The sequence below is a fragment of the Poromitra crassiceps genome, assembly GCF_964638095.1.
Source record: "Poromitra crassiceps genome assembly, chromosome: 2".
In the NCBI taxonomy this organism is placed as follows: Eukaryota; Metazoa; Chordata; class Actinopteri; order Beryciformes; family Melamphaidae; genus Poromitra; species Poromitra crassiceps.
In genome coordinates, this window is record NC_139624.1 from 59,961,487 (window position 1) to 59,974,661 (window position 13,175).

Genomic DNA, 13,175 nt, shown 5'->3' on the forward strand with positions numbered 1-13,175 from the left:
TTTCCCCCATCCATTTTCATGAGAATGGCTGCTTTTTGCTTGCCTTCCTCTAGTCAGGAGAGCACTGTCGCCACTTAGTGGGTCGGTGGAATGGGTTGTAAACGTTCGGTGGCTCCAATAATCATATAAGAGATGTAAAAGGGTTAGATGCACATCCCACGGTCAAAAAAAATAAAATCATTTTTTTGACGGAGTAATACGTCAGTGGCAGTCAACCGTTGGATTTTTTTTGACAGAGTAATACGTCGTTGGCAGTGAACGTGTTAACACATTGACTGCCAGCCGTTTTTTTCTTGCTGTAGATAGCTTCTGCCAGGGGGGTTTTTGAGGATTCTAGGCTCATTTTACAAGAGCCGAGGTTTCTCTTCTGTTACGACTTCGTGAACACCAATCATCTAAAAAGAACTAATAGAATGTGTGCTTTCTCTGTCTAAAAGAGTTAGTTTGTAGAGTTAGTAGTTATGTAAGCATTAGCAATTGAATACAGCATGGTTTCAGCATCAGAAAAAATATTTAGAGATAAACGGCTTTTTGTGAAATTCGATAGAACAGTCACTTTAACCATTCATTTTTGGCATCAGTAAGACCTACACAATAGTTTTGAACAGTAATTTCCTCCATAACAGCAGTAAACTTCCCTCTGCTCAACTCCTCCCTCCTGTGGGCGTTCTTTTTGGGTGCAGCGCCCTGTCACAAGCACTTTCCTACCTTTGCAAATGCACTTTCTCATACTCTCGACCTCTCAAATAAATTTCTGAATAGAAATTAAATTACTCTAAATTATAGCGAAAAAGAAACAAAAAAGAATGGGTTGAAAATCCCATTCTAAAAGCCTTTTAGAATGGGATTTGTTTCCAATTTGGTGTCGGACTAGGGGGCAGTCCCCGCTTGTCACCATTGCTTTGCTGCTGCTGTGCGGGTGTGTGCCTGTCTGTGCGGCCGCTCTTTGAGGAAGTCTGGTTGGACTCGCTCGCGTCTTGGAGTTTTGGTTGAGGGCTTTGATGAAGCTTTTGCGATTCTGGTCATATTATGCTGCGTGTTTCAAAGTGTGTCCCACCCGCAATCCACTATGCAAATCTGCAATCCCGCACCGCCAGCAATCCGCGCGAAAATGAAAGCGCCTTCGCCAATCCACCTTCATGAGAATGGCTTCAGTCACACTGCTTTTTGCTTGCCTTCCTCCTTCCTTGTCGCCACTTAGTGGGTCGGTGGAATGGGTTGTACACGTTGTACACGTCCAATACCTATATAAGAGATGTAAAAGGCTTAGATGCACAACCTACCGTCAAAAAAAAAAAATCGATTTTTTTTGACGAGTACACTCGTCGCTGGCAGTTAACAGCTGGATTGTGTTTGACGAGTACACTCGTCGCTGGCAGTTAAGGTGTTAATACTTAGAAAATTTTCAATATTTTCAATTTCTTTTTTTTTTTTTTCTTTTTTTTTTACAAAATGAATGCCTATGGCAGAAAATACGAAAGACAACGTGTTCTCCTCAATGAACTCTTCATTTCAATGTGTCTCCTCTCCAACACTGCTGTCCCCGGCGCATGCCGGTGTGAATTCCCCATGTTTAAAACAGTTTTGTTGGCACAAAGGCCCGTGCCCAGCCCGAAAACTAGAGACTATATGAAGCTCCACCTCACGTTAGTCGGCTGTGCAATGGAGTGGGGCGAGGAGGAACGAATTCCACCCAAACCTAGTCCAAATTTTTTTTTTTTTTTTTTTTTTTTTTTAATAATTAAAAAATCGATCCAAATGCCACAGGATCGATTCCAATCCTTAACGATCAATTATCGATTTTCGATAATTGATGAACATCCCTACCTAGGACATTATAAAAAGTGTGCAATTATTAATGCTGCCGCGGCTCAAATAATGGGAACGGTATGTGTAGCCACTTCTTAACATGCAGTGGAATCCGTATTATAACCTGCTCCTAGCTGGTTGGCCTGCATGTTAAACAACAATTAGCCGGCCTACGCGCATTCCCGCGAGTCCGTATCTTATTCACCTCGACCGCCGGTATAAGATCCGCTTCCACGCAATCGCAGCTCATGTTAAACAGTGGCAGGTCATTATCCGCAGATCCGTCTGAGTGGGCGGGTGTGGCTCTTCGTGACTCACTTCACGTTCACTAGTTTATTAATTAATGAATCGTTCGGGCAATCGCTTATATCAACGAGCAAACTCACGGTTTCCTCAAGTGCTGCAAAAACGGCTTGAATTGTTTGGCCGTGTGATCCCAACGTGCTTCAGCTGCAGGCAGCCAGGTCCAGTGCATCAGGAGGGCCGCTTACTGCTGTGCTGCTTGTGCCCATGTCAGAAAAAGCCTAACTTTTGTGGGGAGAAATACATTTAAAACTAGTCAGATATGACTTGAATGCCACTTGTAAAATAAATCACCCACAGTGATTGACGACAGTCCGACCACTATTTTGACTGGGCGGCTTTATGTAGCCTAACAAAGGCGAAGCGCTCATTTTTGGCACATTGCCACCCCTCGTTGTCGGAATGGACTCCGTTAAAACGGCATGTTTTTTGAAGTCTCCAGATTTGTCGCTAACGTGATGCAGCCAATTCTATTGTGTGAGGCAGGCAGTGTTGTGTGACTGTGCGTCCCCACTGCGGAGAGGATAGGAGCTGACTGACTGATAGGCTATCAAACTTTTGTGGGGAGAAATACATTTAAAACTAGTCAGATATGACTTGAATACCACTTGTAAAATAAATCACCCACAGTGATTGACGACGGTGCGACCACTATTTTGACTGCCTAATTTTTGGCACAATGCCACCCCCTCGTTGTCGGAATGGACTCTGTTAAAACGGCATGTTTTTGAATGGAGTTTGGTTACAAATTCGCTAAAGCTGTTTCCTATCACATTTCTTGTTTTCGATACATGCTACATGCTACTGCATGCGTAATTACGCACGCAGTAGCCCCGCATTTCCCACCAATTTGATCCGTCATTTTCCCCTTGGCGCACATAAAGATACATGCTTCCGTCACTGTCTGCTTGATGGCGAGAGGGACTTCAGCTGTAGGCTACTCGTGACAAAACCAGACATCGAATTTTCAACAGTTAACTTTTGCAGTAGCTAGGCCTAGGTTACCGGCCCCGACGCACTGAATAAGGCCTGGTTTTGAAAAGAGTTAACCGTAAAATTAACGCCCGTTGTGAAGATCGCTTTAGGCTGGTATTTAAGGCAGAAACGCCCATTCTGGCCTATTCTGGCACTGCGCCACGCCTCTTCAGCATAAAGCACATTTCGGGGCGTAAAAACATGACAGTATCTTCCCGAGTCAGCGGTAGGTAGGCGTAAAGCGTGTTTTTTTTTTGTTTAAGGCCAGTTTGGCACCTAAGGCCAGGGGGAGAATAGAGCCTTGTCTTCTTTCATCAATTAACTAATTTCATTTAATTGAATATGCAGGTTATTTCATTATGAATGTCTTGGTTTCATCATACCTGTTAATATGGAGAACTATTTCAACATGAATGTCCAAATGTTAGCATGAAGTCCCAGCGATATGATGAAATTGCTGCCTTTTCAATTTTAATTTTCTACAGTGTCTGAAAGCGCCAAAACTTTAAAATCCTCCAACTTCAAAACTTCCAGTGAAAGTTTGTGCACGGTTAGAGGCAAAATGTTTTTTTAACCAAAACAAATCTATATTTGTAAATAAATATTCAAAATCGGTATACTATAGCGTAATGGTTAATATGTTGTCAGCTAAATGAATTAGTTCTCTCTGTCTCTCTTTATGTGAGTATGATAATGTCAGCGTGATTGTGAATTTGGTGTTTTTATTGTAGTGTAGTTACTTGCTTCTTTTAACGTGAGCCTTTCCCCCCCACATTGTGTGTATAATATAATTTCACTAGAAGCCTATCAGCCAGGTTTTTGCTGTGAACTGAACCCAATCTCTCTCTGCCTCTGCCTCTGTCTCTCACTCTCTCTCTCTCCAGTTCCCAGGTGGAGGGCGATGTTAAGGAGGAGATTCTCCAGCCCCCGGAGCCCCGCCCTGTGCCCCCCATCCTCACCCCGTCTCCCCCCTCAGCCTTCCCTACCGTCACCAACGTACGGCAGGATAACGACCGCTACCACCCCAAACCGGTCATACACGTCCTGGCCACCGCACAGCAAAATATGACACAGGTGAATTGGCTGATGTAGTGAGAATAAACCTATGAAATTAGGAAATATTTGATTAGATGAAACCTTAAGGCCCCCTGTAGATAAATCAGATGTATAGAACGTTTACTTTGGTATGTGTTTATTCTTTGTACAGTTAATGTATTTCTAGAAAATAGCACATAACAATTTGAAAGAGGTGAATTGCGTAACTTCATAGTATTAAACAGAAGTGAATTGATTTCCTAAAATCCTAAAATATTGTTACTGTCGTGGTGGGGAAACACATCTCCAGTAGGGATGTCCAGTAGGGATGTCAACAATCTCGGCTCGCATCAAATTCAAAGACACTGGTACTGGCCTACAGGGCAGTCCACATGTCAACCCCTTCGTATCTGCAATCTATGGTCAAGTTCCAAACTTCTCATCGCTCCCTCCGCTCCTCCACCCGTCCAGATCGCCTCGCTCCTCCACCGCTACGTGGGCTCAAAAGTCGCCCGTCTCTATCGCGACTCTTCTCGTCCCTGGCCCCTCAATGGTGGAATGAGCTCCCCCCTTCGGTCAGAACGGCCGAATCACTGCCAATCTTTCGGCGGAGACTAAAAACTCACCTTTTCAGGCTACACCTGGGCCCTTCTTGAACAAACATCTTAAAAAAGAAAAAGAAAAAAGCTACTAATGCTACATGTTACTTATTCCTTCTCAGACTACTTCCTACATGGTGCTAGTCTATCAAAATAACTTAGCTGTCATTGATTGTGTTGCATAGTGGTTTTCTGTACTGTTGACAAATTGTGATATTGTAAGTCGCTTTGGACAAAAGCGTCTGCTAAATGACGTAATGTAATGTAACAATTAATCGAAGATCGATTACTTGTTCGTTAAGGATTTGCTCGAACACTTGGTGTCTTTTCAAAGTATGTTTCAATGAATACACCAGAGAGTGCAACCGGCGCAGTATAACTATGACTAGGCAGCCATCTCGGGGTCTGCAAAGTGAGGGGGAAAAAGGAGGAGCACGGCAACTTTTTCAAATATGAAGTGGGCGAAGTGAACAAAAAGGAGAAAATAATGCCACCTGCAAACACTGTAATTCGGTGTAACGTTACACATGCAACACGATGACATTCGCAATGCTCTACCACTGGCTCCTCCTCGTCTCAGCTGCATCACCCCCTCTATCTGCTCAGGGCGAAGAAGAGCTGCGTCGCACAGTTTAAAGTGATTTGCACCGCCCGCGTTGCTTAAAGCCAACGTCTGATTGAGAGAAAACAAAAAAACACGCATTTGGTATTGTTTGGTAAATCTGGCATTTTAATTACAATTAATTGATTTATTGCTCGTTGGCATTACCGATGATCGATTCAGGAAATGTTTGTTTTTTACTTTAATCATGGAAAGTTACATGAGCAGGTTTAATGAGATTTTGGCCTGTGAATCTGTTCAAAATGTTCAAAATAAAATTCTAAATCTATACGTCTCTTCTCTGCGCTTCTATTCTCAGAACCAAGCAGGCTTGGAAGAGGAACTGCAGCAGAACCAATCAGAACCGAGTCCCTCGGAGCAGAGAGACCAGGATTCACCAAGTCCAAAACTACATACCCAAACCCAGGTCTCAAATCCAGATCTCAACGACAACTATAACAGCAAATTGTCGTCAACATCAACAACATTGGAATCGGGCCAAATCCAGACTCAGACCCCGTCCTCTCCCTCTCCCCTCTCCCCGGTCCTGGAATGTTCTGGTGCCCCTCGGATCGAGAGAAAGCTGAGCATCGAGATTAAAAAGGTGCCATTGCAGGAGGGACCACGTAGCTTTGACACATCCTCTTCCACGGGAGTAGGAGGCGCCGTCGGCTCTGCCAATAGCGCGGCCATCCTGCAGCGAAGCCACGCCTTCAAAGCCCGTTCTGGCCAATCCCTGCTGACTTCCAGCTCCTCCCTCTCAGAGGACTCGGGCACGGAGGGAGGAGCGGGCGGAGGAGAGGGGAGTCAGGCTGATGCCAGCCTCCCAGCCAGACCCAACCACCTGCCTCTGAAGGGTGGCCAGGCGGTGTGGGCTCAGCCCTGCAGCAGCCCCGAAAAACAGCCCCCCAAGACCTCGTCATCTTCCTCCTCGTCTGACCGCCTCGCTCCCTCCTCTTCCTCATCCTCTCACCTCTCCTCCTCCTCTTCCTCCTCCTCCACTCCTGTTAGGACTGCCCTGAGTTTCACCAACCCCCTGCACTCCGACAACTCGGACGGAGAGGGGGACGGAGAGATGTCTGGAGGAAGGGAGGGTTTTCGTTCTAGTGTATCCACGGCCATGGCCACTGTAACTACGGCCCCTCCCCATGGAGACCAGCAGCCAATCAGGAAGGTGTTGCCCATGTCCATTGCGGGGCAGAACTCTCCATCGCCCACGGCGACCACAACAAGTATGTCAATTGGCTGCTGTGGCTGCTGTAATTTAGCTGGATGACTGATAAACTAATTTACTAACTCCAACTAACTGACTGACTGCTTTCTTGACAGAGGTAACTGGCAAATTAACAAAGAAACCAAAGGTAGTCTGGATAAAACGGTTAAAGGGTTCCCAAAGCAGTCTTGGATTAATGAACAGGATCAGATACAAAATTGAATGAAGCCTTTAAATAAGTCTAGCTCAGTCCACTTCACTTAGGACAGTGAGAAAAAGTCTGAAGTTTGAAACAAACTGTCTTTGTATGTTGTCTACATTTTCTCTCCCACACACTCGCACACCCCACAGGGCAGAGTCATTCTCTGGGTCAGTTATGATAGACCACAGGGCAGAGTCATTCTCTGGGTCAGTTAAGACAGACCACACTGTAATGATATGTTGTGTCTGTCGTCACACAGCCTCACTCACACAAATGTGGCACCGTACATTATATTGGTCTTACTACTGGGCAAAGGCAGTCAGATCAAAAAACAGAGACACAGCTAGAGGGAAACGGAGACTAAAAGAGTGAGGGAAGCCAAAAGAAAGACAAAACAAGAAAGAAAAATGGACGCACGACAGAAAAGGAGACCAAGAAAAATGAAGACGGAGAGTGAAAAAAGAGAGAGGAAACAAGTGAGAGACAGGTTCCAGTGAGTCTGATAGAAAGCATGACTCTATGACTAATTGGTTGGTTTGCGTGGAATGCTGCAAATGTTAGAGGCAAACATCTGTCCAAACAACTGTACTCTTCCTGTGTGTGTGTGTGTGTGTGTGTGTGTGTGTGTGTGTGTGTGTGTGTGTGTGTGTGTGTGTGTGTGTGTGTGTGTGTGTGTTGCTCCTTTCAGGGAGTGAGTGAATGAGCCAAGGAGAAAGTGGGAACAAAATGTTGTGCCTGTGTGTGTGTGCGTGCGCATGTTGAGTGGTGGAGGATCAACACTGCATGATACTGGGACATACACATTTATCAACCTTGTGCACGTTGGTCTGAGAAGACCAAAGCTAGCTAACAACGCTATCACACGGTTTGCTGTGTGTGCATCAGTATGACCTCACTATGCCATGGCAACGAAGAGACGTGGTTTTGAACTTTTGGGGTGCAAGGAATGAAATCCCCCCTTCTCCTCTGTTGATTTCAAAATCATGAGATCCCTGATTGAAAAATCTTCCTCTTGCCGAGTTGACATGGAATGAAATTTGACTTGGCTTGGTTTGGTTTTGGTCTTGAATGGAACCAAAGCTGGATAAAATAGGGCTTAACTGTTTCAAATATTTGGATGAAAATGTGAGGAGCGCATGGTTTCTATTTTTTTTGCCAGAAATGCACTTCTAACTTCTAATGAAAAATATGCATCTCCAGAAGTTATATATATCTAGTAAGTGTAAGAAGAAACAAGCAATATTTAAATTTATTGTATACATTTCATTAATTTTGGGTAGATGTTTTTAATTGGTTTCATGGCTCCTGTGGTCATGAAACTTGCTCAACTTGTAACCTGAAATTATTCAAGTAAAACCACATCACTGAATGCATGATGTTTGCTACATGGGGAAACATAAGTAGCATGAGTGTTTAGCTAATCACAGGAAAGTCTAATTTTGAATACTTTTCTGTAATTGGCAATGGCAACTTATTTGGTACTTTAAACTGCCCATGTCGCTCCAGGCATTAAAACAAACGCTAACAATTATATCTCACTATTGGAAAAATGGCTAGAATTTAAAGAATCTGTTGAATAAATATAATCAAATTAAATTTATTAAAAATGTCAGTAGCCCTTTAAATGCACCATACCATACATCATGCGCACCTCAGGTGATTCCAATGTTTGAAGCCATATTCAGGAAGATGTATCTGGCAGAGGTAGACTGTTAGTTTGACTTATGGTCTGCTTGGCTTTCTGGCACATGATCTCTTTGGGCTGCGGTAGCGCTTTGTGACCGGTTATGAGAAGCTAATGGCTGCTGTTTGATTGGTTGCAAGAAGCTAATGATTGCCTTTTGATTGGTCAAGACAAAGCTGGTGACTGCTTGTTTTATTGGTTATAATATTGCACATCCTGGCTGGATGAAATTGTCGATGCTGTTGTGTAAAAATTCTTTCACTTGGATTTTTCACAAACGTACAGGCATCACAAGTCAATAAAAGCTCTTCTTTTTGATTCCTCATAAATGGGCTGTTGATGATATGGTTTTGAATGTTCCTGGGTGTGCCCTGCCCTCGCAGGGTGCTGCCTGCTGAGCTTGGGGGTCTGTTTGGGTGAACCAGTAGCAGCTTAACTCGGAGTCTGCATTGCTTGAACCAGCTGGAACTCGAAACAAGATTTTCTTTGAGTCTTCATGTCAGGTGCCCACCCCCCTCCCATTGCACGTTACACATGGGCAACTTTGCAAGGCAACAAAGTTGGGCAATACCATATTACCTTCAGCTGAGATGGATATGGCAAATAGTCCTAAGCCACTCTGCCATGTCAATAACTTAAACTAGACTGCACACATGTTCACATAATAAATCTAATCAGTAAAGACTCCAGCCTCTTTTACTTGAACTAGTCCAGTCCAAATTGATATTTATTAAAATCATGTGGTAGGAGAGAGTGAAGCAAGCATGTCTATAATTTTGAGACAGATTATTTCATCCTGTGCGAATTGATAGTTAAAATTGCAGAGCTCCTATGATAGCAGTTACATATCAGACATTGTCCTGAGAGCTCCTGTGATGGCATTTACATTTCAAACATTGTCCTGAACGTTAATACCATTTCCAAAGGGCTTATAAAGACAATATCAGTGTGGTCATGTCATAGTAGGCTCTAAGGACAATGTGGCAAATGTGATAAAATGCTTATATTTTGGCAATATTGCCCACCTACATTATCCTAAAAGTTGCCCCCAATAAACCAAAGGAGTTGTTTTCAGTGTTGTGATTTAGAGCCCTGCAGGGGCCTAAAATTATTATATCAACACTATTAGGGCTGTCCTAGACTCAGAATTCTGCCAGTCGAATCGAATTCGACTGTCTAATACGAATATTCAACTATTAAAACAATTTATAGAATATCTTCAGTAATTATTTCGACCACATTAACAGTCAATGCAACAGAGTGATGAGGACATATTTTTGAGCATTTAAAAATTAATAAGAGACTATATATGTTCATACAAGATTTGAATTGCTGACGTCGGGCTATTGGATAATGGATTTGTCTGAATAATGAGACAGGCAGGAGATATCTATTTCTTTTTTAAATTAAGCTCTTATAGCCAAATCTTTTATTTAACCTTTTAAACATTAAAACATGTAGCCTACATGAATAATGAAATGAAACAGTGTCAAATAAGACATTGCCGCTGCTTTGAAATGACATCTCCAATGCCTAGGGCTAGGCTGTACAGTTCTTTGGCCTATTTCTCAAAAACTAATGGCTAAATAAATCTAAACAAGAATAAATTAACAAATTAAATTAAGATTGGAATTTAGATGGGGAAAAAACAACTGCTCGACTTGAGGAATCTCTGTCGACTCATGGGTCTCGACTGATTATTCGACTTTAGAGGACAGCCCTAAACATGATTACAAAACACTTCTAAAACATTACCAGTATTAAATGTGTCAGTTCAAACAGTTTGTCAGGATTTTTTTTTAAACAGGAATCGGAACCGCAAATCTGGTGATAGGCAAGTATGACTTCATTGACAGTCTTTATATTATATGGCTAAAGTACTGAACAGACAGATGCGTAGTAGACTGTCTACTACGCATCTGTCTGTTAGGCATTTTAGCCATATAAATCGAGACTATAATAATAGTTTGCTTATTGTAGTCATTTATCACCATGTCAGATATATCAATGTGGCAAATATATGTTTTAGATAATTAGATTATCCATGGAGAGCCACTTTGGCAACAGTCACATATTCACTCCAAAAAAGGGACACAAAACAAGCGCTCTTCTATCACAGTAGAGCACCAGTTGTTTCTAGAACAATAAGCTAAAGTGGATAATGTGTTGACTTACCCAGAGGTTAAATCTAAGATATGCGCCAAAATGCACGACAAGACCGGCCAGATGAGCCGTGCCTAAAGAGGCTGCTGGCAGCCTAACTGAACTGCCGCGCTCGCACGGAAACTTGCCCGCAACAACTTCAGATACCAAACAGAAAGCATGCTGTGTGTAGGACGATCAATAGTTTCATCAAAAACATGGCTAGAATCCATTTTCTCAAGAACTGATTAGATTAGGGTTATATTCCAGGAGGCCAATGCTTGCTTTTTTTTTATGTTCCATGTTTTTTATGATCCTAATGTCACTGATGTACAATTCTGCATCTTTTTCAGTATATTCTACTGCAAGCATAAATTAATAAAGTCAAGTCATAGCCTAAAACTAGATCTTTATTTCGTTTTATAATGAAATTGTTAATTTCTTGAATGAGTAGTTTATGTGATTGGTATGACTGCCTATGATATTCTGAAATTATGTCCCAAGCTATCAAAAGAAAAAGGAAAAGCAGGCAAGGCAAGCTAGCTAGTGATGTGAAAGTGGGCCCACGGCGCGTCCCCCTCAGGCTCAGGCCAGAATGCAGGGCTGAGGGCTCTATTGTGATTTAATGACAATGAACATCTTGTCACCTAATAGTTGTCTTACATAGTTGCCTGTTGCTTGGTGTGTTTTCCAACAACATTGCCCAAAAACAAGTCTAATGTAGTACTACCCTTAGAGGAAAGTCTAATGTAGCACTACCCTTAGAGGAAAGTCTAATGTAGCACTACCCTTAGAGGAAAGTCTAATGTAGCACTACCCTTAGAGGAAAGTCTAATGTAGCACTACCCTTAGAGGAAAGTCTAATGTAGTATTACCCTTAGAGGAAAGTCTAATGTAGCACTACCCTTAGAGGAAAGTCTAATGTAGCACTACCCTTAGAGGAAAGTCTAATGTAGTATTACCCTTAGAGGAAAGTCTAATGTAGCACTACCCTTAGAGGAAAGTCTAATGTAGCACTACCCTTAGAGGAAAGTCTAATGTAGCACTACCCTTAGAGGAAATTCTAATGTAGCACTACCCTTAGAGGAAAGTCCAATGTAGCACTACCCTTAGAGGAAAGTCTAATGTAGCACTACCCTTAGAGGAAAGTATAATGTAGTATTACCCTTAGAGGAAAGTCTAATGTAGTATTACCCTTAGAGGAAAGTCTAATGTAGCACTACCCTTAGAGGAAAGTCTAATGTAGTATTACCCTTAGAGGAAAGTCTAATGTAGTACTACCCTTAGAGGAAAGTCTAATGTAGTATTACCCTTAGAGGAAAGTCTAATGTAGCACTACCCTTAGAGGAAAGTCTAATGTAGTATTACCCTTAGAGGAAAGTCTAATGTAGTACTACCCTTAGAGGAAAGTCTAATGTAGCACTACCCTTAGAGGAAAGTCTAATGTAGCACTACCCTTAGAGGAAAGTCTAATGTAGCACTACCCTTAGAGGAAAGTCTAATGTAGCACTACCCTTAGAGGAAAGTCTAATGTAGTATTACCCTTAGAGGAAAGTCTAATGTAGCACTACCCTTAGAGGAAAGTCTAATGTAGCACTACCCTTAGAGGAAAGTCGAATGTAGTATTACCCTTAGAGGAAAGTCTAATGTAGCACTACCCTTAGAGGAAAGTCTAATGTAGCACTACCCTTAGAGGAAAGTCTAATGTAGCACTACCCTTAGAGGAAATTCTAATGTAGCACTACCCTTAGAGGAAAGTCCAATGTAGCACTACCCTTAGAGGAAAGTCTAATGTAGCACTACCCTTAGAGGAAAGTATAATGTAGTATTACCCTTAGAGGAAAGTCTAATGTAGTATTACCCTTAGAGGAAAGTCTAATGTAGCACTACCCTTAGAGGAAAGTCTAATGTAGTATTACCCTTAGAGGAAAGTCTAATGTAGTACTACCCTTAGAGGAAAGTCTAATGTAGTATTACCCTTAGAGGAAAGTCTAATGTAGCACTACCCTTAGAGGAAAGTCTAATGTAGTATTACCCTTAGAGGAAAGTCTAATGTAGTACTACCCTTAGAGGAAAGTCTAATGTAGCACTACCCTTAGAGGAAAGTCTAATGTAGCACTACCCTTAGAGGAAATTCTAATGTAGTATTACCCTTAGAGGAAAGTCTAATGTAGTACTACCCTTAGAGGAAAGTCTAATGTAGCACTACCCTTAGAGGAAAGTCTAATGTAGTACTACCCTTAGAGGAAAGTCTAATGTAGTACTACCCTTAGAGGAAAGTCTAATGTAGCACTACCCTTAGAGGAAAGGGGGCAGGGAATCAAGGAAACTCTTGTTTTGAGATTCAGCAGAAGAGCACTTCTTTTGTCATGTGACTGCCGATCTGTCTCTGTCTCCCCGTCCGGTCACTCATTAATGGTGCTTCTCGTTTGACCTCTGACCTTTGAACCCAGACTGCTGGGACAGCGACGACTCCCCTCCCCCCCTCCCTGCAAGAACCCCCGAGTCCTTCATACTGGCCACAGGTGCGTTTCTATTGGTCAAGATTCACAGGTGCATTATTCCTAGTGGTGTGGACTCACTGGGCCACTCCCTGGATATGGGTGTGTTAC

General features: G+C 42.5%; 1 protein-coding gene across 3 annotated transcripts in view; it reads left to right on the forward strand.

Annotated features, from left to right (window-relative positions):
* Positions 1–13,175, forward strand: part of ptpn12 (protein tyrosine phosphatase non-receptor type 12) — a 99,000-nt gene that overhangs the window by 77,009 nt on the left and 8,816 nt on the right. For all 3 annotated transcript variants that reach the window (XM_083632019.1, XM_083632021.1, XM_083632020.1), the window contains exons 13-14: positions 3,972–4,161; positions 5,642–6,554. In XM_083632019.1, the coding sequence (XP_083488145.1) occupies positions 3,972–4,161; positions 5,642–6,554 (1,103 nt within the window). The remainder of the gene's footprint in view (positions 1–3,971; positions 4,162–5,641; positions 6,555–13,175) is intronic.